At 33.4% G+C, this 27026-nt stretch overlaps 1 protein-coding gene across 1 annotated transcript; it reads left to right on the plus strand.

Moving 5' to 3' along the window:
• Positions 1-762: 762 nt before the first annotated feature.
• On the plus strand, positions 763-26140 carry Ubc6 (ubiquitin conjugating enzyme 6). The gene is made up of 5 exons (XM_089249342.1): positions 763-1111; positions 8821-8901; positions 15371-15486; positions 19047-19135; positions 24404-26140. The coding sequence occupies exons 1-5, from the start codon at positions 1068-1070 to the stop codon at positions 24566-24568; spliced, it is 495 nt and encodes a 164-aa protein (XP_089105468.1). The 5' UTR covers positions 763-1067; the 3' UTR covers positions 24569-26140.
• Positions 26141-27026: the final 886 nt, after the last annotated feature.

Raw genomic sequence — 27026 nt, forward strand, 5'->3', positions numbered from 1 at the left:
CCTGTGTTTTTCTTGAGGAAATATGGTCAGCCGGGGTATTTATTGATTTTTCTTTTAAATGTTTTTATAAAAAAAATGAAAAAATATAACTAATCAAAGTTTATTGATGATTGAATAATTTCATTTTATTTCAGTTATCTGTTTCTTGATCAGTTTATCCAAAAATATTGATCAATATATATATATAAAGAAATTAATTCATATTTAAAAACAAAATACAGTGAAACCTTTCTTTTGTGAACACCGGAGGGACAAAAAAATTCGTCCATAACAGAGGGGTGACTGTTAAGCAGGGGTTTGAAAAGCATACTTTTATAATACACGGGGAAACATTATTTGGCCTTAAAAGAAGGAGGTGACCGCATCCTAGGGGTACCTGTTAAGAGGGGTTTTATTGTAATTAATTATAAAAATGAATTCATTAAAGAGCAAAATAAAATAATAAATTACAAAAATAAATTAAAAAACAAAACAAAGATGAAAACTTTCGTAAATAAATGAGAAACTGGGAATATATTTTAGAGAAAAAGAGTCGGGACATCCTAAAGCGGGTTGTATGGCCATCCTCTGAACTTGCACCAAATGCGGGATATATGGTCATATATAGTAAGTAACTTTTTCATCCCTCTCTTTTCCTGACAGATGTTTTCAATTCAAGGCAATGTTGCATTGCATAAAAAGGTTGTTTTTGTTTCCGAGAGTTTTCGTAGGCGGCGCTTTAAACGAACTGTTGACGTCTCTTCATTCCCGGATTATGACGTCACTGAACAGTCGAATTCTCTGGTGAAAAGGTGACGGAGAAGAAGAAGAAGCGAATAGAAAAAAAAAAAAAAAAAACTTCTTTTCTCTACTCTTCCAACACAGCCAAGTCCTAATTAACAATCTTTCTCTCATTCGGAATAAAAATCACAAATTGGATCTTTGAATACCCGTTTGTTTATTAATTTATCAGTAATTAAGACGGAAGGAAACAAAAAAAAAAGAAACAACTAAATCGAGAGCTGTATTAAGGGTTTTGTTTTTATTTTTATTTTATTAATTGTTTCTTTAGCTGGGTCACACAAACAATGTCAACTCCAGCTCGTCGAAGACTAATGCGTGATTTTAAAAGGTAAGTGTATTCAGTTTCACTCATTAGGCCTATAACATCCTAATTCGTCATTTTATTAATCCGATTAATAATTAGGATTCACGTTCGAATTAGTAAATGCGTATTCTCTCGAGCAATATTGATGTCGCGTTTGGAAAATCGCTGATGATGACACGCATTTTTTTAATATGTATGTGGATGGTAATGTTTACCAACGTTGCCTAATGAGTGCTTTCGTTGAGGTTTTTTTAAATTTTATTAAATTATCAAAATTTATAATCCTAGTTATCTTTTAGGTATTCGTTTTTAGGGAATATATATATATGAATTGGAATTCGATTCCGTGATTTGTTGTATCATCGTGGGGTCCCCAAATATGAGCGTGCCCTTGGGTGGGAGCTCCCGTGAACGTCATTACGTTGTTTAAAATTTGAGGGGGCCCACTGAATTATTGATGAATTTAATGGAAATGCTCCACCTGTGGGCCCTCATGCAAAAATCAGGCTCAATCGACTATGCAATTTGTTGGTGTTTATGATTGAAGTAGAGCGTTATAGATAAATTTTAATGGGTTTGGGAATCAAATTAAAGTTTTATTTATATATACGTTACAAAATTGAAATATAAATAAGGGCTTTGACGCTGCATGGTGAACAGCGACTAGGAACTGCTTTTGCATAATCCAGTGACTCTCAAACTTTTGTCTTCCGCAGCTCCACGGAATCGTCCAACAAAAAACCGCTTCATGGTGTTTAATAGGCGTACATTATTAAGGTCGACTCACTTTGGCGGCGGCCCCTGGCAATGATTGTTGCTATTCGCAAGGGACTGTGGTGCATTTTTTTGAGAACCACTGGTATGAGTTACTTACCCTAACCCGGCGAATGTGATTCATCATACGGGGTGAGAACCACTGGTATAGTGAACCAGGTGGCAAGAAAATCTGTAATGCCATCCAAAATTTTTGTTCAATGCCAATTCTTTTTCGGAAAGCAATCTACGCTCTTGTGGTGGTCAATTTCAGATGGCCGATAATGAACGTGTATAATTACACACACACAAAAACAATATATTCGTGAATCAGTCTAATATACAGTTGGCTAAGCTAAATAATCAATCAAAATATAAAGAAATTGAATATAATACAGCGCTGCGAAAACTAGCAAAGACTGAATCTGTGGTTGCCAATTTTGGTATTAAAATGTTGCCAAATTGGTACTGACCATGCTCACGGAATCTTAACTGCAAAAATTAGTGCGAGAATGACAAAATTTTCGTATTTCGTTTCGGGGCAGCACAGTTTTTAACATGAAGGGGAAATATTAAGTTGCTATCGCGTTACTCTTTAGCAACATATGAGGTTTGTTCACAAAATATCTGACCTTAAATTTTCGTGCATGAACCAATGAAGCTTGGGAGGCATGGATTGTGATGCACGTATTTATGTAATTGTTACAAAAAAAAAAGACAAAAAACTTGAACGCTACTGCATTAAATTTTGTGAGAAGCTTAATGATTCCAGACCTTTGGAGATGACGAAATGGGTACCACTGCACTATGGAGGATAGGCACAATCGCTTCAAAGATTACTTCACATCAATGAAGCATGTTCTTGTAGGTCCTCAACATCCAAAAATAAGATCATCATTGACCAAATGAGGACTCTGGTGATGCAGGACCATCAAATCCAGATCATAAAATTTGCAAACGAAATGAGTATTAGCATTGGATTGGTTCATTCTATTTTGACTGATGATTTGGGTTCAGGAGATGCAATATCAAAGTCGTGCTGACCGTCATCTTTGACTCCATGGTTCATCACAAGTAGGCACCACATGGCACAACCATCACCAAGGAGTGTTACCAAGAGGTTCTGCAATTGGTAACTCCATCATTGGTTAATATAATTCAGTCGAATTCCATTATAACAAGCTTTAGTTTTTTAATTTAGGCATTAAAAAATGCAAACATGCACAATAGGATTGCCTACAAACTATCCCTCCCAAGCTTCATTGGTTCACAAGAAAAAAAAATTATTGTTGGATACCTTTTGAACAAACTAGTATATTGTACAACTGGGCTCGACAAATAATTAAAAATTAGGCACCAGTGAAATTGTATGGAAGCCGATCACATTTCAGAGAAAAACAGTCCAGTGAGATCTTTTTTTTCCTTAATTTTTTTGGGACCCGATGTGATTTCTTGGTTATAGATACATTAACATGCGCTTTAGAGTCTGCAGAATTGTAAAATTTTCAATCTGGTAATCATGCATGTATAACCCCATTCACATGTGCAAGATTGGGGGTCGCTTTGGTGATAATTACCGGCATGGCAATTTTTTTCCTCTTGTGGGGAAAAAAAGGTGGAAGAGAAACTCATCAAAAAAAGTTCATTTCTCTTGGGGTGGATTGGTAATCGACGCAGACCTTCTCTCCCATAATCCTTAATGCCACGAAAACCAATTACACTTTTTCGTCAGCCATCTTGAATCAACCACTTCTGTTCAATCCATGTAATCAGTGACGACTTCTGGAAAGAAGAGCGGGATTACCGGCATAAACTAAACATTATGTGAATAGTTTGTAGCGAAAATGCCTGTTACCAGGAACTTCCCCTGATGTTTTATTGCACATGTGAACGGGCTTATGATTACCTTATAGAATTCTTCCCACGCTTTCCCAGTATGTGTTTAGTTTTCATGTAGGTCTTTAAGAAACTGTGCAGATTTGTGAGACAGATTTGGTGTATTTTTCTTCCATAATCCATTTTTCACCTTAACTGAATTGGTTAGAGCAGGCATCTTCAACCTGTTGTTCGAGAGCACCACTGTGCTCCCTAAAGCACCTGTATGGCTGTGTTCTATGCCTGTATCCAATTTCATGCTAGCTCACTTTATCAGCATCCCAATTGTACAAATTGTATTCCAGAATTAAAATCATTGATTTCATGCATTCGTATGTCAAACAGGATTTAAGAGTGCTCTTATTTTGATGATGGGGACAGGCAGTGCTCGGGACTACTAGTTTACCGCACATCAACCCCAGTCATATCGCAAGACTGTAATTTCCAACCAGTGGTACTGGGTGGGAAAATGGAGATGCCATCTATCAATGGTCGCTTCCATGCTCAGCCGGAACAAGAACTTGTTTTCAATGTTCTCCCCCCCAGATTCGAGCCCGTGAACTTTGATAGTAACCTTCATTTAGTGGAAGACAAGCACCTTTCCACTGCACCACTCGGGTGCTAGTTCTTGCGGCTGGAAAAAGGTTTAAGACCTCTGGGTTAGAGATATCACAGGGTTGCTATAGAGTTTTATGTTTCACTTGGGCTTATCTATCACTCATTTTTCATTTTCACATTCGCAGTCACCTTGTACATTTGCTGATAAAACTATAAACATCTTAAGAGAATAGGAATAAGATGATAATCCTCAATAGGTATCCTAAATTCCTTTTTTTTAATCAAGCTGCTTCAAGTTGAATTTTGTGATTGTAACCAAAATTAGGCTTAATGAACATTTTACAGCCAGTCACTGCTTTTGGTTTTTATTTTTTTATTTTCTCATTTTTAAACCACTGCTGTTTATGCAAAAAGTTTTAATAATTGAGGACTAGAAATGGGGAAAATGCCAATTTTTTTTTCATGTCAAAACCTAGTAAATACCAAAGTTTTCAATTTCTTGGGAAACTTATTGACCTATGTAAGTATCCAACTTATTCTGCAGGGGTGGAAAATCTGCTACAAGCTTTTACAATTCCTGGCCGTTGGCAGCATTTTGCCACTAAAACACACTCTTCAATTCTGCTCCATCTTGTGTCAAAAGCAAAATTTTCCCTTAAGAAACTTTGAAGTTGCATCACAATAGAAGCAGACTTTTCAATAACATATTGTCCTTCCCGTAATTTTATTTCTTGGGGCCATAAATGGAATTAGTTTGAGGCCCCCTATCCAGGATTTGGCACCCAGACTTCCAACAACGCATAAAATGGGGTCAAACTATGCGAATTGCCCCTCATCAGCAGAACAAAAACCTTCAATCACTGTTTCCAACTATTTTTTTACAAAAAAAGTTGCCTCCTTTGATTTAAGTGGTTCCTTAAGTTAATTATTTTTTAAATTACACTAATAATATACTTGCACTAGTCTACACATGACTAGCTGTACTTGACGAAACATTCGTGTATCCTATAGCAGAACTGAAAAGGTCGTGAAAGAACGTATTATCGTACTGGGAAAACAGCAATAACAAATGCATCTTCATCATCAGGAGTTGCAATGCAAAAGCTGTCAATAAATTCAGGGTGTCTATGATCATGATAAAGTAATGAAATGAGAAGGTCACAAAATAAGTGAAAAAAAATAGGGAGTGGAAAGAGATGTACTCAGATTGAATTTTTTGCGAAAATAGAATCGTTCTATTAAATTTCTAATAGTTTAATCATTATTTTCTATAGTTCAAGTTAAAAATAGTTTTTGTCTCAATAGTTTTAATCTCTATTAAATTTCTTAGAATTTATAATAAGTATTCTAAGAATGACCCAGTAAAAGAAGTAATCTCAAAGTATGTTTAATAAAATTGAGATAATGAGAAAGAGCAAACTCAAAAGAAACACTTATGATTTTAAATATGAAATGGGTAAATTATTTTAAAAGGACCAAGATCAGACGTTCAAAAATGCTTGAAAATGAAGAGAACTAAAGGACAGCTTAGACTTGCATCAGCGGCAAAAACAAGAAAAATAATTACTTTTCTCTCTTCCCAAATCTCTTCTCTTGTGTTTTTTTTTTTTAAATTGGTGATTACCAAATCTACAGGGTAAATCTAAAACCACTCATTTTCAAATTATTTTTAAAATCTGAAATACCATGTAAAATGTCTATGTTAAGACTTTCATTTATTGATATTGTAGAGAATGTAGAAATATAAATATCAAGAATTTTTTTTATTATTTAAAAATTAAAAATAATTTCTTCCGGAGGAAATCTCTATGTATTTTGTTCCTTTCCCCTTCTCCTGACCTGAGATAACACTGTTTTTGAAGTAAAAAGTAATCTTGTGTAGGCCTACTACGCTACTGCATATATGTACAAGTATATAAAAACTGTTTTATTTATTGCCAAAATTTTAAAGTGCTACAAAACTGATAAATGCTATTACAAAAATCAAATTTTTATTTTCCACCCCTGCATTCTCAGTAGTTGAAAAGCGTGTTGCTAAATGCTGCCGAACACATAAGTACTGCACGGAGTGAATTTTTTTTCACTCTTCTGTGAAATTTGCAATTTGGCACTTGCTGCATCTTCCAGTCTACGATTCAACTAATCATACCTTTAAAAATATACAGTGTATGTAATGATCTTAATGAGATCACATTGGAACTTGATTGATAACTATCTGAAACAAACTCCCTAGTTTCATGCAAAAACTGTTCGCAAAATGCTTAATCATGCAATTGAATGTTTCTGCATTCTGCTTATTCATTTTCCGGGTTTTCCTTTTTACCATACTCTTCCAAAACTGAATTCTTCCACTTCAAACATTTCAAGAGATCCTGGCTTTTTTTTTCCAAATGCCTTGGGAAAGTCAGCCGAGGAACTATAATCATAGGATCATTGTAATTACTATTTTACTGCGCACCAACTCCACTCGTATATCGTCATATGGAAATTTTCAAACAATGGAGTTGGGTGGGAAATCATCTATCTGGGATTGTCCCAGGCTTGGTAGGTAAAGAACTTGTTTCCAATGTTCTATGCCCGGATGTGAACCCGTGGACTTTAACGGTAACCTTCATAGTGGAAGACAAGCATCTTACCACTGCACCACCCAGGCACCATAGTAATTACTATGGTTGATTGGGATATTGTGAATTAGGTATAGAAATGTTTGTCAATAAATGAGAGGGATGACCTTCTACATCATACATGCTCATCCCATGGCTCTCTGAGTCATCTGATATGCAAATGGAGTCCTCAACCTTCAATTAAATTTTGTAAAAATGAACTCAGCAGCACATTTCTGGATTGCTTAAGTGACCTGTGGCGCATTTTCAGATTACTTAACTCTATATAAAGTCCAAAATGCCAGAAGACGGCTGGAGTATGTGTATGTTTTACATTTGTAAAGGGCAAGGAAGAAAATGAAAGATCTCGTCAGAGGCGGAAACCTGAAAAACAAGTCTGTCTCATAGGATGGTGAAAAGAAAAATAGAGAAAAGGATTAGTCTAAATTTGGATGAGTATTTCAGGGGGTAGGGGGGATCTACTGTAAAAGAGTTATCTGATCAATGACATATTCACCAATTACTTGAGTAACTCGCTTCACAGTTCTAGATCACTTAAGCCCCACAGCAGATTGTTTTATATTGTTCTGCTACAGGGTTGGGTTTTTGCTGGCAGTGGCAAAAAGTGGAAAAAACCAGGCAAAAATTGGTAAAAATTATTCTTTTTACTCTACATACCAAGCTTGATTTTTCAATTTCAAAATATTCTTTTCAGTATAAAAACTTGAAAAACACATGAAACTTATAAAATTACATGGTATAAAAATGAATATTCAGCAACCAAAAAATATGAAAATATATCCAAATAAAATATGCATCTCATCTAGATTTGTTATGAAAAATTCATAAGTAAAAGACTTCATGATTATTCATTAATAGAATTCAAAACAGGTAAATCCAATTTTTTAATTCTATGAATTTTTGCCGCTGGCAAAAATGTGACAAAACATTTTTTTGCCAGGACTGTTTTTACCATGGTTTTTTCCACTGCGGCAAAAACTTGCCGACCCTGCTTCTGCAACAAGCCCTCAACTGACTGTAAATGTTATGTAGTGAAAATTCCCATAATAGTTTTTTCTACACTTTCCTTAAGATTATTAAAACAATATTGTGCTGTGACGTACGTCACACTTTTCACAGCATATTCTGCTTTGGAGCACTTATTCTTCCAGCACGATGTCTCCCATAGTGGGGACACCTGTTTACATTGTTTTCTTTGGGTTGTGGAAAGCCTCGGCCCTTCAAAGAGTTAATTGGCCAGTGACAAATTTTTAAACCTATGAAGTGGCCCGCACTCTCCTAAAGGTTGAGCATACCCCTGTCTTATATAAAGTCGTCTCTACATACTGTCAAGTCGTGCATTTGCTCAACCTTACTGTTTGTGCAATAATTTCATTCTTGGCTCTCTTTTACCTTTTGGTATTATATTTTTTAATTCCAGTTAAGAAGGGGCTGGACAAATACCAGATCACCATGGCAACTAAAAAATTAGTACTAGCGCCTAAATTTTTCTTTGTAAAGTTAACTAAATTGGAATCTGAGAACAGCACAAAATATTTTGAATTTATGTCAGCATATATGACAACGTGGAAAGAGGTCACTGTGTCCTGGAAAAGTCATAAGAAACATTATTTTGGACCAGTTTTTCTCGTGTAAAAAAAAATTTTCAGCTCTTAAAAAAATTTTCTGCCATCTTGATTTTTTTTTTTTTTTTTTTGTGATTTGTAAATCCCTTTCAGTGAATCTGTTTCACGGATAACCTGTGCCCAAAAAATCCAGGTTTTACTGTGTTTCTTGAATTTATTTTTTCTGAATGTGCGATTTAGATTTCAGTGAAGTTTTCAGCATTTTACATTTGTCTCAAATGGCACTCTAAAGTGTTGCCCATGTATTTTGATTGTGATTTTCAGTAGTATAATTTTTTTTTCTTCCTTCAAATTTTAGGCTTCAGGAGGATCCACCTGCTGGAGTTAGTGGAGCTCCAACGGATAACAATATTATGATATGGAATGCGGTTATATTTGGGTAAGGATTTTTCTCACGTTTTGAATTTGATTTGAGAAAAGGAAAATTTCTTGGGTTTTTTAGAAATCATAGATTGATCTTTTATATAATGACCTAGCATACCAGCAATTTTTTTAATTGCCCCATTCCAGGAGAATGCGATATAGGCCTAATGTAATTTGAGGTGCTTATCAGTTATGAGTATTTCCCTGTTAAAGCCGCCTTGGTGAATCTCTGCATTTGATAATTAAGGTGGCTAATAATAATCATTTTATTTTAATAATAATCAAACATATTAAGTCCCCTTTTCTTCCCGATGCTACTTTCAAATGTTTGATAATTTTTTACTTGTTATCAACTTGGATGTTTGCAAGTTTTAGCATACAGGTATCCCTTGCTTTGTGCGATTTTGCTATAACGCAATTTTTTAAAACTAGTTTTTGGAATTCCTACCCCCAAAATTTGTCTTGGAGTGTATAACCCTGGAATTGGGCTTGCAAATTGAAGATATATATATATTGAAAAATGTGCAAATTGAATTATTTGTGCACAGTTTAATTGTAATATATATAACAATTAAATCCTCTGATGACAAAATTTGTTACATTTGATGAAGCTGAGACTAATATCAGAAAAATTCCTATGTGCAACTCACTGATTAACAACATTTGGTAACACATTGACAATGACATTAGAAATTTAATCGAAAAAAAACAGTTCCAGCAGAACTAGAATTTTTATATTTGTGAGAAATATGCAGAATTCTTTGGCTTTTCTACCAAAGTTTTTATAAGGAGACGAAAAATTTTGCTTGTCAGTCGAATTTTGACTGTTTCATTAAAAGTGGATCAGCCAGTCCATACCAGGCTCTTCAGAAAAGAAAACATCTACATACTCACTAGAATCAATCAGAAGTAGTGATGACAGAAAAAGTACTGATTTAATTCATTCATATTGCCTAAAAATTCACATTTTTTTTAATGAACTTTGATAAATAAATCCTGATTTATTTATAAAAGTTCATTAAAAAATAGTTCCTTTGCTGTTATGTTCAATTCTTTCAATCCTTCTGAAGAAAACTGTTTCTGCTGCAAGCCTCATTTGGTCCGAGTTACTCCTGGCTCCAAAGTTTATCTTATGCTGTTCTTCCCTAACTTTTCTTCGATTCTTGAATTCAAGTATTTCAGCAAATATTGCACTTAAAAAACGTGGAATTTTTGTTTACCTCGGGAGAGACAGTAACAACTTTATAATTGAATTTTTTGAAGACAGGGTTCCTGTATAAAAAGTATTTTAATATTTTAACTAATCTATACAACCCCTTGCAACATGAATGACGTATCTGAGTTCTACACACTGTTTGGATACTTTTTCCAATTGGAAGTATGCCTCTAGAATCATCGGTTTGCCAGTAAAATACGACCAGGGAAATCATGAAATAACCATGTAGGTTTCATCATTTACTTTCACTAGCTTGTTCGACATTTTTTTTTTTTTTTTTTGTCTTTTTTTTTCTTTTTTATGAACATTTGGGATTTGCCTAAATAAAAAAATGAGTTCTTCACATTTTTATCAGAGTAAAGGTTAGCTATCTATTGAAAGCTTTTGCAACAACAGTGACAAGATGTTATTGTAATTAGTTGAAAGGGTATGATGTAAATGTAAGGGGGTTGTCGTCCTACTGTGGTCTGAGACATCTATACTTAATTTTCCAGTTCCCAAATTCTGTTCTTAATGATAACTCATTTCATTCACTTTTGGGCAAAAAATTAAAATCAGCACCAATTTTGGCAAAAGAAAAGAAAAACTGGACCAACATCTTAGTTGGCGACAAGAGGAAAGGTTGCCAAAAATATAATAGGGTCTCATGACTAGATATGTAAAATTCTCGAGAATAATCTTTAGGAGAATATATTTTCTGGAGGAAAGGGTGATTATGCCAAAAAAATTGCTTTGTTTTAAATATTTCAGTCAATGAAAACTGATTTATATTTCATAATATAAACAAAATTAGTAAAAAAAATCTTTATTTAAAAGAAAAATGAATATTCTTGATTATTCTCAGATTTTTACATCCAGGAGAATATTCTCGCCTCACATCTCTACTCATGAGGGATAAGGACCAAACTTAGTCTTATAATCTGCAGATATAAATTTTGCTATTTTAAGAAAGAATTTTTCATTCACCAATATTAAAATCTTAAAGATTGAAAGATATATGTTGAAAGAATTTTAATTTTTCTAAATTCATATCTATATGCCATCTATATAAATCTTTTTTAAAAATATTTATTTCTATTAAAACCTCTTAGGTTGAGGTGAGGGTCTGTAAATAATGCAAACCGAGAAAATTCTTTTGATTTTTTAGCATTTGTTATGCTGGTGAGTTTATTTCCTAGCTTTCTGAATGTAAAAAGAATTAGGGAACAAATTTTTTCCCCTTCTTTTTGTTTGATCATGGAACTCTATAAATTTTCTAAGTCGAAAGCATGGTGGAATCATAAGCTTTTAGGTTGAAAAATTCTGCAGTGTTTGTGTGTTGAAAAATAATAAGCAAAACTGCATTACATCAGTGCTTGTGTAATTTTCACTGGGAATTTAGATGAAAAAATACATTATGTACAGGGTGTTTCAAAATTTGCATAAATCATAGTTTATTAATTTTTTTAATAAATATGACTATTTAATAAAAAAACATTAAGCTTCAGAATTTACAGTAAATGTTGAAAATGCTTCCCTTTTTCACACATGAGCAGATATATGAAGGGCATGGGGGGGGGGGGCGTTGCCGCCGTACCTATGTGTCCATGAAAAAGGCCTACATTTTCAATATTCATAATAAATTCTAAATTGTTTTAAACTTTTATTAAAGATAATGTTTCGATTCATAAGTTTAATTTGTTATTTTCTATTATGTAGTTAATGTTCATTCGAAAAATAAACATTCATAAACTATGATGTCCGCAAATTTTGAAACACCCTGAACTATGACAGTGCTGGGTTTGACTAATCTAGGTGCCAGATAGCAATGGTGACAAATAATTGGCATTGTCAGGTGTCATCTCAGGTTTTAAGGTTTGGTGAGTTAGTTGATTAAATAAGCAAATGACAAAATTTCAAGAATTTTTGTGAGGGTTTCCACCAATATGGGAAAAGGTGACTAAGGTTTTGGAAAAGTTTTTTCATCCTTGAAAAAAATGTTTGGCTCTTTTTTCTTTTATGTTTGCTTGTATTAGGATTGCAATGTACAGTGATATTTTGGCTTAAAAACAGCTGAACTTGAGAATTTTTTTGGCTAATAAAAATTTTTTTCACAATATTTCTATCTCTGTATACAGTGGGGTTTGTTTGAGAAGTAAAAAAGTAACTTCAAAATTGTTGAAAAATATTTACTAACACTGAAAAAGTTCTTTATCTTGATTTCTTCAAATATATATTTTCTTGCTCATAATTCGATATTTATTCCATGCACTAGGAGACTGTAACGTGTGAAATTTTAACTTTTTAAAAAAAATTATTATTAGTCAAAACAAGTGTTGATTGTTTTTCTTATTTCTCTAATGTGTCGAAACACCATTGTGTAAGCAGCCAAGAATATCCATAACCCCTGTTGACGAGGGTCGATCTACATTACGTCAGAAAGCCATTTGTTTTCCTGGCAATGTGCCCTTACCTTGAGAGGTGTTAGTGAGCTTTGTGCCAAGTGCACTGGATGATGCAGGTTTTTTTTTTTTCAAAGGCCTGTTTCTTTCATTTTTCTGAATTGTGTTGTGTTGCTCCTCATCTGTTGATCTCAAAGGACTTTTTTTTTTAAATCATTTGTCGTAAATTCAAGTTTGCAAAAGTGGGGTTGAAGCACACAACTGGAAAATACTCTTGAGTAAATTTGTATGAAGTATGTTGCTCCAGGGAAAACAAATTGTGTGAGGGTACTGAAGTTCAAGTCAAGAGTAGAAAGAACCGTGTGTGTGTGTGTGTGTGAATGTTTATTGCAGGTTTTCCCCCCTTAATTTTTGCATAATATTTTGTGTTGTTGTTTGTAAACAGGGTGATAGAAAATTTGAGTAGATAATATTTGTTAAGGTGTAAGATAAGGGTTATTTGCCTTCTTTTCGCTCTAAAAATATGACTTGAAATTTGGCCAGAGAGCAGTGCTTTTCTTGCAACATAGCGTGCAAAATTAGATGTTGTAATACATGATGACATTGATTTGTTTTTTTGGTTAGGGTCTACCTCTCTTTTTTTTTTAGCTTTACATTTTTGTTTATTCAAAACTAATAAGTTGATTTAAGTGACAGAATTGTGAAAATTTTTATAATTCTGCCTTGTAAAATGGAATTTTTTTTATTAGTTTAGGTTTGAAGGTTTGGTTCACCCTTAATTCAAACAGCAATTATTGTATGGAATGTGAATAAATCGAGATTATAATTTAGGATAATTCAGGTTCTGCCATATCTTGGTTACTTTCATTGGTTTTAACAAATCAGGACATACACCTTGTGGGTTTGTATGTTCGTATTATGCGTGGCTTATCAAGTCATTGTCAACAACCTAAGCTTAGATTTGATTATTATAGTTGAATTTCATGTCTCTAGAATTGAAATATCAACCAAGGTGATGAAAATTTCACAGTTTAGAATATTTCAGGTGATTTTAATTATGTGTGAGTCCAAATTCAGATCAAAAAGCAGAGTTTTCTGAAAATGAGAGATATTTCAAAGCAGGACCTGACAAATTCCAGATAGTCAACAAAAAAGAAATTGATATTGACACTTAAAAATTTCTACTTTATTCCCCCAAGCAGCTAGCAAACAGCGAAAGAGACCAGCATGCCAAGAATACTTGTATTATCTAAGCAGGATGGAAAATTAGTTACAGATTCTGAAAAAATCTTAAATATCTTTATTCAAAAAAATCCATGGAATTGGTTGAATGCGTAGGTCCATTGCAATCTATATTTAAACCATGCTTTTCCTGACATGCCGGAACGTATTAAATCCCAACATTGAAAAAACTGGTGTTTTTCAAGTTTTACAACATTCTGGCCAATGCAGGGGGGATAAGGTACAAAAACTTGGTAATTATACACGGGTCTATGTCCAGCCAAAATTTGGGTGTTTTCCAGACCATTCACAAAATTCCAAATTTGAAAAACAGGCCCTTCATGCATATTAACGAAACCATAAATTAACTATTAATTTCTATAACCATAACCATTTAATTTCTATTGTGATAAATTAACTAGATTATGTTGCTTCCCAAAAAATTATTTTTCACAAAATTAGTGATTTTTTTACAAAAATAAGGTGAATTTCCATAAAAAGCAGGATCTTTCAAAAAAAGTCGGGACTGATCCCTGATACATGCATAATACCTAGGGTTGGCACTAGGCATAAGGCAACTGCCTAGGGGTAGCATATTTACAGGGCGGCAGATTCTATGAAAATTTTGTTACTAGGGTCTCTTGCAGGTTTTTTACACATCAATATCATGTGACTTAACAACATCCTTTCGGTGAATGATTTTTGATGTTATAAAGAGCTGAAAAAATATGCTGCAAAATAGCTGGTTTGTCCAATCTCATGGAATTGGATGATCAAAGGAAAATAGGTCCTTTCTGTACTTTTCAGAAGCATGATGCACACTCAATATTAATCCATACAGGGGTCTGTCCAGACCTTTTTCATGGGTGCCTGTTTTTGTGAAAATTACTTATCTTTAATTTTTTGTGAAAAGCAAAAAAAGTTAACCTCTAATAATAAAAATATTATTGAACTTCTAGATGCACCCATCCCTTAGAAAATGCTTTTGATTTCTCTTCTTATAGATGTAAAGGGGGGGGGGTGCATTCTGTCTATCAAAGTCAATCTTGTAGAGAATAAATTAAATGTCAAATTTATGGGTTGTTTTTTTTTTGCAAACTTCACAATTTATTCGGATGTGATTGTGAGAATATAGTATTAAAATGCTTGTTTTAAGTTCTGAAAGTTTGTGAAGTGTGGTCTTTCACACACCCTTTTTTCTGTTTTTAAACTCTGCAATTTCGTAAAGGGTCTGGGCAGATCCTAGCATACAGTTTTTCCTCTGATTAGTTGAATAAAACATTGATGAACTGTACTTTTTAAAAAAAAAATTTAATGCACTGTATTTTGAGTGGTTGGTTTTGGGTTTTCTTTGATCCATCTTGTGAGAGTAAATTTTTTTATCCAAAAGAATCCACTGTAAAGCTGGGCGCACATTGGTTAAACACGACTAGGCAAGTACAGCTTTAGACAAGCGTAGTCTTTGTTGTTCACATTGATTTGTATGGCGCAACGAGCACCAATTAGTTAGCAAATTGAAACGTTGCATCATACAAATCAGTGTGAACAAAAATGGCTAAGCTTGTCCGAAGCTGTCTTGTCATGTCCAACTGGTGTGTGCCCAGCTTAAGCTTTTATTGGAATGCTGTGTTAAATTATAAATTGTCATGTTTTCTTTTTCTTTATAGACCTCATGATACTCCCTTTGAAGATGGGACTTTCAAGCTCACATTAGAATTCACGGAGGAATATCCAAATAAACCACCCACTGTGAGATTTGTTTCCAAAATGTTTCATCCAAATGGTAAGATGAATATTTTACTTTTCACCCATATGTTTGTTCAGGTGTTCTGTGTTATATCCTGTGCATAACAGTGCCATTAGTTTAGGGCAGTGTTATGAAATCATGAACACTAGATGGGGGCTATAGGCCGAGATATCATGAGAAGTTAGCGTAAAACAGTTGGTGTGACTGGTCTGGGTTCACATCCAAGTGAAGGAGTATGAAAGCTCTGCTCTGGGCCTTAATCTGATTAGCTATAAACGACTATGGAATGACAGGAATTATTAAAGAAAGGAAATTTTTATAATTATCCTAAAATCTTTGCTCTCATTATTACATAATTTATATGTATTAAATACACTGTATTCAATGTAGAATAGTTTTATGGGTTTTTTTAATGGATTTTAGTCAGGGTTGGCAGGTTTTTGACAGTTTAAACCATCACATCAAAAAACCTCAAATATTGTTTTTTTAATATAAAAATTCCCATTGGAAATGCACATGTTAACTGCATGTAATGTTCAAAGTGACTGTTATACAAGGAATAAATATTTAATACGATTCTAAAATAATTTTCTACTCTCTACAGAATTATTTTGGACAAAATATAAATGGTATTTTTTCCTTATAAAATATACAATTTGAATAAAGCATTGCATAAACACTGGAAGGAAAACCATGGAATGATTTGACATTCTCTGATTCAAGATGATTCTTGATTTTCCAGAATTTCTTCAACTGCTTATATATGTGTGCATTGATATAAACCATCTGCTGTACTCTTTTTACAACAGATAAGTGTTCAAAAAAGTTTATTACATGATATATGTAATGGTGATTTCTGTTATTATTAAATTTTCTAGATAATCACTAAGATACTGTTATTGTGCATAACATTGATATATATCTAGCGATCAAAATACAAAATTGTATAACTAAAATGTCATTTAATTTGGCAATGCTAGCTTGTACATGAAGCTTAAAAAACTCCTGTTACTTATCCTTAGTCAAACTTAGTTATTCTTACTTCTTTCTGCACTATGATATGGTATATTTACTAGCGTTTATAATGCAATGGTTTTCCAATTGAAGCTGTATTTAAATGTGTGAAACAAATGATTTGAGTATCAAGTCCTGTCAGCTCTGCTTTGGTTGAAAATACTCTTTAAAACTATGTGAATTTATACACCTTGAGCTCTAAGAAATTTTTAAGTGAAAATAAATGGGTTTAATTAGTGTATTAACAGATTCTGCATGAGAATTTTTACATGGAATAAAATTTTGGGCAGATCAGAAAATTTAAAATATCAAAATAAATGTTTTTCCCCAGTAATTATAATTCTGAATATAAAATACTTTAATCTACATAAAAGTGTTTTGTTACTTAACATATCTATCAGATTAAAAAAAACTATTTGACAACATTAACGATAAGTTTTTGACTGCTTTAATACTGATTTAGTTTCTGAAGCCTAAAACCTAACTCTGATGCCCTATCATACCTATTTTGAATAAGTGGCTCTATTCCACTTAGCAAATTGAACACAGGTAATAAATAGCGTATAAAATATAATTTTATGGTTTATTTATCTGTTCTAGACTCATGTTGAAAAATTCAAAATTGCAAATTATAATTAAAATTTTGTTTTAATTATTGTAATAAATTAATGTTAGTAATAAAACATTGTAATATACAAAAAAAGTTTTTCATCATTTCATATACCTATTGTGTTTAAAACATTATCAAAAAGCATTCATTCAGGTTTTTGATGGTTTTTGGCAGTTTAAACCTGTTTTGTTGTCGAGAACCCAACCCTGATTTTAGTAGTACAGATAAATGCTCTGTAGTAAAGGCTTTATTGCTTGCTTTATTCATTGCTTTTTATCATGGCAAAAGTTATGTGCGCTGAAAGCAGGTATGAAACTAGAAGGGCAGGGGAAATAACTGCCTTGAGGGGCAAATGTTTGGAATAAAAATTGGGAACATTGCGCCTGAGAATGAATATATCATAAATTGATGATATACTATTAATGACATTGGAGAGGAATTATTGTGTTCTAATTTGTTCATGTTGTAAAAATGAATGGTAATCACTAGGGCTCTGATTTTTATCACCTTAAGATGAAATGTCATTGCTGATAGGGCAAAAACCATATAAATTCGAGCTCTAGTTATCAATGGTAAATTTTGCTACCCATTAGCCCCGCATTAGCTGGCATGCTAGGAAACAGTGAGGGAGATCAGCACTATGTGGAGAAATTCAAATCACGGATTCTAGAAAATTTCTTAAATCTTTGTTGTAAAAATCCATTTAATTGGCTGAATGCATACTGTGATCCTTATTAAAACATTTTCCTAGCATGCCGGAAACAGACTAGACCCCCCAAAAATTTACAAAAATCTGGTGTCCCTCAGGTTTTTGGTGGCTTGCCAGTTAATGCTGGGGAATAAATACAGTATTACAAAACAAATATTCCTGCCATTGTTGTAGAATTCATACCAGGCACTACCCTTCATTTTTTACTTTGCTTCGTCTAAGTGAATTGCAAGTTTTTGCTTGCAATGAAACAGTTTTGATATTGTTTATAAATACCCACACCATGGTTGGGTTTTTGATGTCGAAAACCTTTTTACGCATGGAAAGCATCAGAAACTGGTTTAAACTGTCAAACCTAATAATAACCTTATAATTTACAATTTTCAATCTTTTTCAATTCCAAAGGGGTCATGTCCATATCAGATTTTACTCTCTCTCATGGCTATTCTTAAGTAAAAAAAGTTTAAAATCCTCTCAGGGCTTCATTAAATGCATTCCAGACACTACAATTAAATTTTTTACTAAAAAAAATTATTGCAGAAATACGTTTTTTGCCTCTTCTGAAAACTTGAGAAAATGTGACATGACCCCTTTTTACATTTAGTGATTCAACTATTGTAATCAGTTACAGAAGGGATTGTCATTTCGCACAATCATTCGTACGTAGACCACAAATTTTAGTGGTTTTTTCCCCCTTGCAGAAATAAAACTACATCTCCCAAAAACGGTCCCATTTTTTATAGTCCTGTTAGTGGCCGTTGTTGGGAGGTATTGTATTATTAAAATACCTTGATTTATTAAGAAATATAGCCAAAAATATATTATATATATATAATATATGTATTAAGAATATTATCTTAAGAAATATAGCCTGATGTGATTGTGTTAAGTATTTATTCTATGTATGAAATAGTCATTTTAAAATATTATATGCAATTAATGAGTATATTTTCAATGGGAATTTTTATATAGAAAAGCATGATTTGAGATTTTAGACAGTTTAAACTGTAAAAACTGTCATGCATCAAAAACCTGCCAACCCTGACCCAAACATGTTCAGTTAACCAAATTTAGTCACTGATGTGCATAATACGAGTGAAAATTGAAATTTTATTCTCGTGTGAAATCTATGAAATGTTTATAGTGTTCATTTGAACATATGGGTTTTGTGATATTTGTGTTAATTTTGTTGCTAATGAAATTCTTTAATTCAAATGTATTTCACTGAAATATGGTTGCTTTTTTTTCTTCTTAATTTGCCAGTGTATGCTGATGGTAGCATTTGTCTGGACATTCTTCAAAACCGGTGGAGTCCAACTTATGATGTCTCTGCTATACTGACATCCATACAGGTGAGTTTTTTTTTTTAATATGTATTATTAGTCTCGCCAATAATTGTTGATTGGGAATTTTTTTTTGGGGGGGGGGCAAAGGACCTTTTGTTACGAGGCGGGGTTCGTTTTCTTCTTAATGTTTCCCCCAATGCTACTGGTGAGCATTATCAGAAGGTATAGTTGAATATTGTCAGTCATAAAGATTTGTCGATAACAAAGACAGGAAGTTGATGGGTATGATACTCATTTAATTGTAAACCTATATGAAATAAATATCTTTTAACAGCAAATAAAATATCTTGGAAGGTTTTCTTACTGATTCTTCTTCTCACTGTGGGGTACACCTAAAAACTGGGTACAGTGGTGTTGCGAAACAACGAGGTGGGTGGACTGGATACATCGGTTAAATGAAATACACTAATCACACAAGGAAATGCACGTCCTTCGTCATCACACTTTACTTACGGGAACTAACTTAACATGTTGCCAAAGGGAGAACCACAATACTCTTCATGCTTTTGGCATAACCAGCCATTATAAAGGCTTCACATTTATATCGTAAAAAGTGGACCATATGTTACGGCACTACCCTTGTGCAGTATATCAATTTGCTAATAAAAATTCATTATTTCAATCATTAAAACTTAGCAACAGATACAAAATTCAAACTGTTTTAAAATGAATGCTATTTTAAAAACAAGTTCACAATTACAATAAGTAAAATACTGGGTTATTTGGAAATTTAAAAAAAAAAACTGTCTTGAACTATATAATAATGTAGTTCAATAGTTAATAGTGAGTACTAGTAACTGAATTACTAGTTTAAAGATTGTCTTTAAACAGGACCGGGATTGAACCATAGGCTACTTTAAACGTTTGTCAGAGCTGGCCAAATGCTCGAAATGGATAAAAAAACTGTTGGGCAACAATGATTTTGGGGCCTCAACAATCACTTTCGGAACGTTTACTTTGGTTATCGTGGTTCCCAATAATAAGTTTCAGACGTGTATATGCCTTTACAATGGTTTGTCGCATCTTTAATGCTGCCATTATAACAGTTTATTCCTTTATGATGGTTTGTCACTTTTCCAATCCTCTCAGTAATTGAAGAAAACCAGGGAAGCGCCGGGTGTTATGGCTAGTATAAAATATTTAGAAATGTGCATTCAGAAAGATTATTCTTTCTATATACCCTTACATAAGCAAAGTTTATAAAACTGAGGGACGAAAATGCGTGTAAAAGGCATATAATTTTAGAATGAATTTTTCTCATGCATTTCAACGTTCGCTTGCTAAGCTTCAATCTTTGATAATTTACGTCTGATTTGTAATTTTCTCGAATGACTTAAACAAATTCATTTAATTTAACACAACACTTATTTCTAATATATTAATTTGCACTTCAAACCTGTATTGATATTGAAATTAATCTTTTTTACTGCATGGTTCACTGTACCCCATGTCTGGGTGGTGCAGGTTTTTAGGTTCACAAAATTATTTTTTGTACAGATATTAAGATTCATGCTTTGAGAAAATTCATAAGTAAATACTGGGTGTCCTGGAACCCTACATACAAACTTGGAGAGGAGGTAGGGAACATCATTAGGGATCATAATTACATAGGAAAGATGATTGGAAACGCCATCCTCGAGTGATAAAGAGACATAAAAACAAAGCAATAAGGACACAATACAGAAAGCAGTGTAAAGCGCTTTATTACAGAGTAAGAGTATAATAATAGTTACAAGCATCACTTTAGGTATCTTGCATCGATACTATGAAGGATCTATGTTCAGACAGGTTCCGATGCACATGAGCAAACATTTGGCGATTTGGTAGGCACCTCTTGTGAAATATTTCCCGATAAAAACGTACAGCAGCGCTTCCATTTCTGTTAGCTACGCCATACAAATTATAATACAGGTGAATTCCCAGATATTTTTCATAAAGATTCCTTATTCCACTAAGTACTGTACATTTTGAAACGATTTTTTTTTTTCTCTAAGAGTGCTTTTTTGACATAACTATTCTTTTCTTTTTTTTCTCTAAACATATCAATTTGTTTATCAAGTTGATTTTCATATTAATTTCTTTGTTTAATGTATTTTGGTGAAATGCATCTATTTTTGGTTTTTTATTTTTTTGGATAGACGTGGCATTTTCTTCTTTGCATCGAATTCTCAACTTGGGTTTCCATTGCGTATATATATTTTTGTATTATGTATTTTTGTTTAATGGTTTTATTTTTAACGTGTAAATTTGACAAATTATTTTATTTTTCTTTTATATTGTATTTATGTCCTTAGTGGTTTCCCATCTCTGTAATTGGGCTCAGCCTGTGTGTGTGTGTGCGTGCGTGCGTGCGTGCACGTAAATGAGATAAATAAGACTCAATCGCACCCAGTCGACATCTGCAATGAGGAACTCAAACACACCGACCTTGAGAGATTACATACAGCGTCACCTATCTATTTCAGACCATGCTTTCCTATGTGATTATGATTCCTAACAATGTTCTTTTTTTCCCGTCCAAGTCTGTATGTGGAGTTCCTAGACACCCTATACAAGTACTTGAGGGATATTCATAATTTTTTTTCAGATTAATTGGTTAATAAATTTAAGAGAAAAAAAAAGTAACTTTGAAAGTGGTCCACTGTGCTCCACTTTCCCCTATTGTGAAATTACTGAATCAGATTTGTTGCTAAGACTTCTGCTTAGGGTTACCAGGCATCCTCCTTTTGATATTTCAATCGTCCTTCTACGTTTCAATAAAATTGCTCTTTTGTCCTCCTTTTCAGGTTTCCGGAATTTTTTTCATACACATTGACCAACAGCTGTCAAAATTCCCAGATTATCCCCCCCCCCCATTTTTTTAGCAGTTCTATTTTAGAGAGTTGAGAAAAACTATTGTGGCCAATTTTATTGGTCAGAATAGTGGGTGGTATCATCTGTTGTGAAAATGGAGAGAGGTGACATCAATAAGGATGTGTGTGCAAACGTCCTCCTGTTTCAGTTTTGAATCTGGTAAAACCTACTAGTAAATTGCACATTCACATTCCTCTAACGCAGGGGTTCTCAAACTTTTTCCCACCTGTGGAGCCCCTTACCCTAACGAATGCTTATATCCACTGCTTCCCAAGCAGTTTAACAAAGAATCTCTTCAAAAAATCTTTATCCGGCTGCACCCATGACAAAGGTTAGAGGCACACAGTTTGAGAACCCCTGCTCGTATAAATCATCCATGCAGGAACAAAATGTGTGTGTATATGTTACGGTAAATTTGATAAATCTGGTGATTAAGCATAATTGCCAGTTGTTATGCATATTCACTGATCATTTTGATAAGATTGATAAATTTGGAAACTTTATCACATTTGCTAGTTGATTATGTAGAGTTCCCAGTTCGTATTGGTAAATAAAATAACTCGCAAAATGAATTACGTAAATTTACTGGAAATTTTGCTCAAACTTCAGTCTAGGACAGGCATCTTCAACCCATTGCTCACGTCCCTCAACGTCCCATTTAAACACTTTGGAGGAATCACATTCAGGGATTGAAATCATTGTCATTTTATGTATTCATGCATGTTAAACTTATTTTTAAGGGTGCTCTTCTTGTGATGATGAATACAGGTAGTGCTCACGACTGAAAAAAGGTTGAAGACCTCTTTTCTAGGGTGATAGATTTGATCAATGATGTTTAGAAATGTTGTAAATGAGAAGAAAGCTAACACAACAATGCTGAAAATAATTTAAATGCTTTTATCCTTATAACGCTTATTTTTTATTTAATTTTTATGGCAAAATAGTACACTCATCACGTACAGGACAAGCTGATAAATGGTTGACTTTAAGTGAAATTTCCACATGATTTCTTCCGTATCCTATTATCAACTTACCAACTTCTTTTGTGAGTTGAGCATAATCACTAGGACTCTTGGATTTTTGTGTCCCTTAAGATGAAACATCATTGCTGATTAGTAAGTTCAGGTTTTTTAACATCAGAAATGATGTTTCATCTTTAGGGCATAAAAGTCTGGACCCTAATAATCACAGATAAAAAAAAATGAAGGAAAATTTATCAAACTTACCAAGACACTTGGTGATTATACATAATAATCAGCAATTATATATATGATTTATCACATTTACCGTAATATGTATATGGGTGGCCCTAACTCATTTATGTTGCCAATGTTGTTTCATTTCATGTTCTTCGAAGACTCCAACAACTAACAATTGCAGCATGCATGTAAATGGCTTTGGCTGATTCTGGATTTGTTCTGATTGGGCATTGCAAATTCAAATCGATGTGTCATCCGTGCGTCTTAAAGATTAGATTACAGATTCTGAATTATCAGATTGGTTGTTGTCCTGACTGATAAATATTGGGAAGAAACTAAACTCTTGAAATCCATGTTGGTGCTTTACCCCATGAAACAGCTGGAAAACCCTCATCAATAATTGTCAAGTTATTGCCCATATTCACTGGAACCTGGAAGGCTCGGGATGTTTCATGTGCTGCAGCAGGTTGGCCGATTTGTTATAATAACATTGATTGCTTCGAAAAACAAACCTAAAACCTTAATGCATCACTAAATTGCATAGTTGCCAAGTCTCCTGAATTTCTACTCCATCTCCCAGACTCTGAAAAAAGCCCCTAAATTTTGGTTGTGATTGTAAAAAATCTGCTATTAGGGAAAAAAATATGCCCGATAAAAAAAACCCTAGCTTTCATGTTGTTTACCCCTGAATTGCCATCATTGCGTCAAATTTCAAAAATAAAAATTATTTTGAAGGGGTGAAGCTGAAATTCGTCAAATGACTAGCATCAATTCGGCTTTTCGACATCTGAAATTGGCGAGATGACTTGTATGTGTCCGTTAAGTCTGTATGTTTTGGACCCGGTGGTGATTTTTTTGTAAGCATGATTTGATTTGAGAGAAATTATGACAATTCAACCAATTGATTGAAGATGATTTGCAATTTGGCACTAATCTGTGAAGGCTTGCTAACAATGTTGCGTTTTCGCAAAAGGAGAAAAATCCCTTCAATTTCACATTAATGAGAAATCTCTATATTGTTTTTCGAAAATTCCATGTATTTATTTTTGTTTGAAATAATTCTCATTATCTAAAGTTGGTAGCTATGAAAATAGTGATTTCTGCCATATTAGTTGGTTCAGCTGGATCGCTGATGCTGTGGAACAAATTCTATGTATCATGTTCTTATTTATTTCATTATTCTCTTGACAATCACTAATTGGTAATTCTGTCATCTTTACAGTCCCTTCTCGATGAGCCGAATCCAAATAGCCCAGCGAACAGTCTAGCGGCTCAGCTCTACCAGGAAAACAGAAGAGAATACGAAAAGAGGGTCGCAACTATTGTTGAACAGAGTTGGTTAAATTTTACTGACGACGAAGAGAAGGAAGCAAAGAAAGAATCTTAGAAGTTAGCCCATTTTAGCAATCACCGTAAGATTCAGTGATTCATACGACTGTGCGTTTCTGTAACAAACAAAAAAAGTATAATAATAAAAAAAAAAGATATGCCTTGCGTCGAACTGACACCGAAGTGTGACTGGAGAACCTAATAATAATAAAAAATATATATACAAAAAAACGAACTATAATGGTATAATGTTTCTTAAATGCTTAGTTCTACATGTGGAAGCCATTGGATGTGTGTTTAACGTAGGCAGCCGCAAGGTCAAAGATTTGTGATGTTGGTTACTATACATATATACATACATTACCCAGTTTTGAGCTGAAGTTTTATTTTTTAATATTAGGGTGTGTTTAACGATTATTTATCTTTTTTCGAGCTGCTCTCATGTTAGTTTTTTTTCTTTCAACATTTTGTATATTCCGATATCTTAAGATTTTTCCTCCCACATTACACGTTATATTTCTCCATCGCTGTTTTCTCTCGGCTGGTTTTTTTTAAAATTTTCTTCACCTTCAAATTATCGTTTCGCTCGAATAGATGAAATTCATGCACTTTAAAAAAATCTTCGATTTATTATACTGAATTTGTAAATTTATAGGATAGTTTTTCTCTTCTTTTTTCGTGTGTATGTGTGTGTGCGTGTGTTTTCGCCATCGAATGGTCAGCAGTTTATGCCACTGCCTGTGCATATTGTAGTATATATATCATTATAAATATATATATATATTTGTGCAATTATTATTATCTAAAAAAATGTACTCGTGCTTTATAATTAATGGTATTTGAAAGAAAAAAATGGAGGAAAAGTTTTTTTTCGAATAGTAGACTCGTATTTCTCTCGAGAGCTTCAATGTTTGTGGGTCTGAGTGAAAAAAAAAATTTTCATTTGTTTTATCTTATGTTTATCGAAATAAGAAATGTTTGATTTTAGGAAACTGTTTGACGAAATTTGAGTTTGAATTTCACGGTACGTAGAAATGATGCCAGTTTTTTTAATTATTTTGTAAGTTCCGCTGTTGCATACTTTTTCCCAAAAGTAACAATATTGTACTGATAGAGAATATTCTGAGATTAGTGATGCATTCTAATGTAAACTGCTCTCGACTAGAAGTATAACTTGTGATCTTTCTTTCTTCCCTACGTGCGTGTTGATGCATTAACCGCGAGGGATGTTTTCCGGTTGATTTTGGCTGAAACACACCAGCTTGTCGTGAATGTGAGTATATATGTGTGGAAGGAAGAAAAAAGTTTGTTTTTTTTAATTAAAGTAACGGGCATGCATATATTATGTATACAGATGTATAAGAATATGTGTAGATTATCAGATTCCATTGGGAGTGGTATTATCATCCTTTTCCCCCCACTTGCTAGGCAAGTCAAACGTCTCAATGTAGCTCCGCTTATTTCTCATTGTAGCAAGCAGCATTCATGCAAAATGGTGCACAGTTGATTGTTCACAGCGAAAAAAACAACAAAATAAATGAAATTACTATTATCCGTGTACAGTTATCGATTTAGGTTTTGCATTGTACATCAAGTAATCTATGGGAAAATAAAACATGCTTATAATGTTTTTTACCTTTGTATTCTTTTTAGTTTGCAATTTTAAAATGATTTCAGTCGATCGATGTGGGATCGTTGACCAAAAAAATTTTAAATGCTGCACGATAGATAATAAATTTATTCAATTTCATATCTGCCACGCCTCCCAGATTTCCAATTTACATACACTATACAATCAATATATGCAGGGTACATAGGTAACAGGGAGTGTGGCATTTTACTGGCGAACCATCGATCTTGGAAGAATACTTCCAATTAGAAAAAGTGTCCAAATAACGTGTAGTACTCAGATCATTCATATTGCAAGGGGTTGTGTAGTTATTAAAATAAAAATGTCAACTTTTTATACGAACACCATGCGTGCTCAAAAAACTCAATTAGGAAGTTGTAGTCCTATTTCTCTCCTTGTACAAACAATATTCGCTGATACATTTAAATTTGAAAAACGAACGAAAGTTGGATAAAATAGCAAAAATTTTGCTTTTAGAAACGTGGAAATTTTTTTAGTGGCATCAAGAGAGATAAGACTAACTTTTTAATTGGGTTCTTGAACACAGGCACTGTGTTTGTATAAATAGTTTTTTTATTTCAATAACTATACAACCCCTTGCAACATGAATACCAAATCGGGAGTGAAACACACTATTTGGGTACTTCTAATTGGAAGTATGTTGTCTCTAGGATCAATGGTTCACCTGTAAAATTCCATATGCCCTGTTACCTATGCACTCTATATATGGATTATAATGTACAAACAATACGTTAATTTTTTCCCCTATCCAAGCTTATTGACCCCTTAAAATCTCTCCAGGGACCCTTGGTTAAGTATCCCTGGTCTAGGATGAGTGCATTTGCAACTTTTATCTTCTGTTGGGATAAGTATAAATTGAACCATA

Source organism: Pholcus phalangioides, unplaced genomic scaffold, assembly GCF_987345545.1.
Source record: "Pholcus phalangioides strain wild (caught in Gottingen) unplaced genomic scaffold, Ppha-v1.0 ptg000022l_1, whole genome shotgun sequence".
Taxonomy (NCBI): Eukaryota; Metazoa; Arthropoda; class Arachnida; order Araneae; family Pholcidae; genus Pholcus; species Pholcus phalangioides.

Bases quoted from the DNA above. Each gene is read 5' to 3' on its own strand.
- Ubc6 (XM_089249342.1), top strand. From the start codon at position 1,068: ATGTCAACTCCAGCTCGTCGAAGACTAATGCGTGATTTTAAAAG. The intron at 15,487-19,046 runs GTAAGATGAATA...TTAATTTGCCAG, and splicing joins CAAAATGTTTCATCCAAATG to TGTATGCTGATGGTAGCATT. The intron at 19,136-24,403 runs GTGAGTTTTTTT...TCATCTTTACAG, and splicing joins CTATACTGACATCCATACAG to TCCCTTCTCGATGAGCCGAA.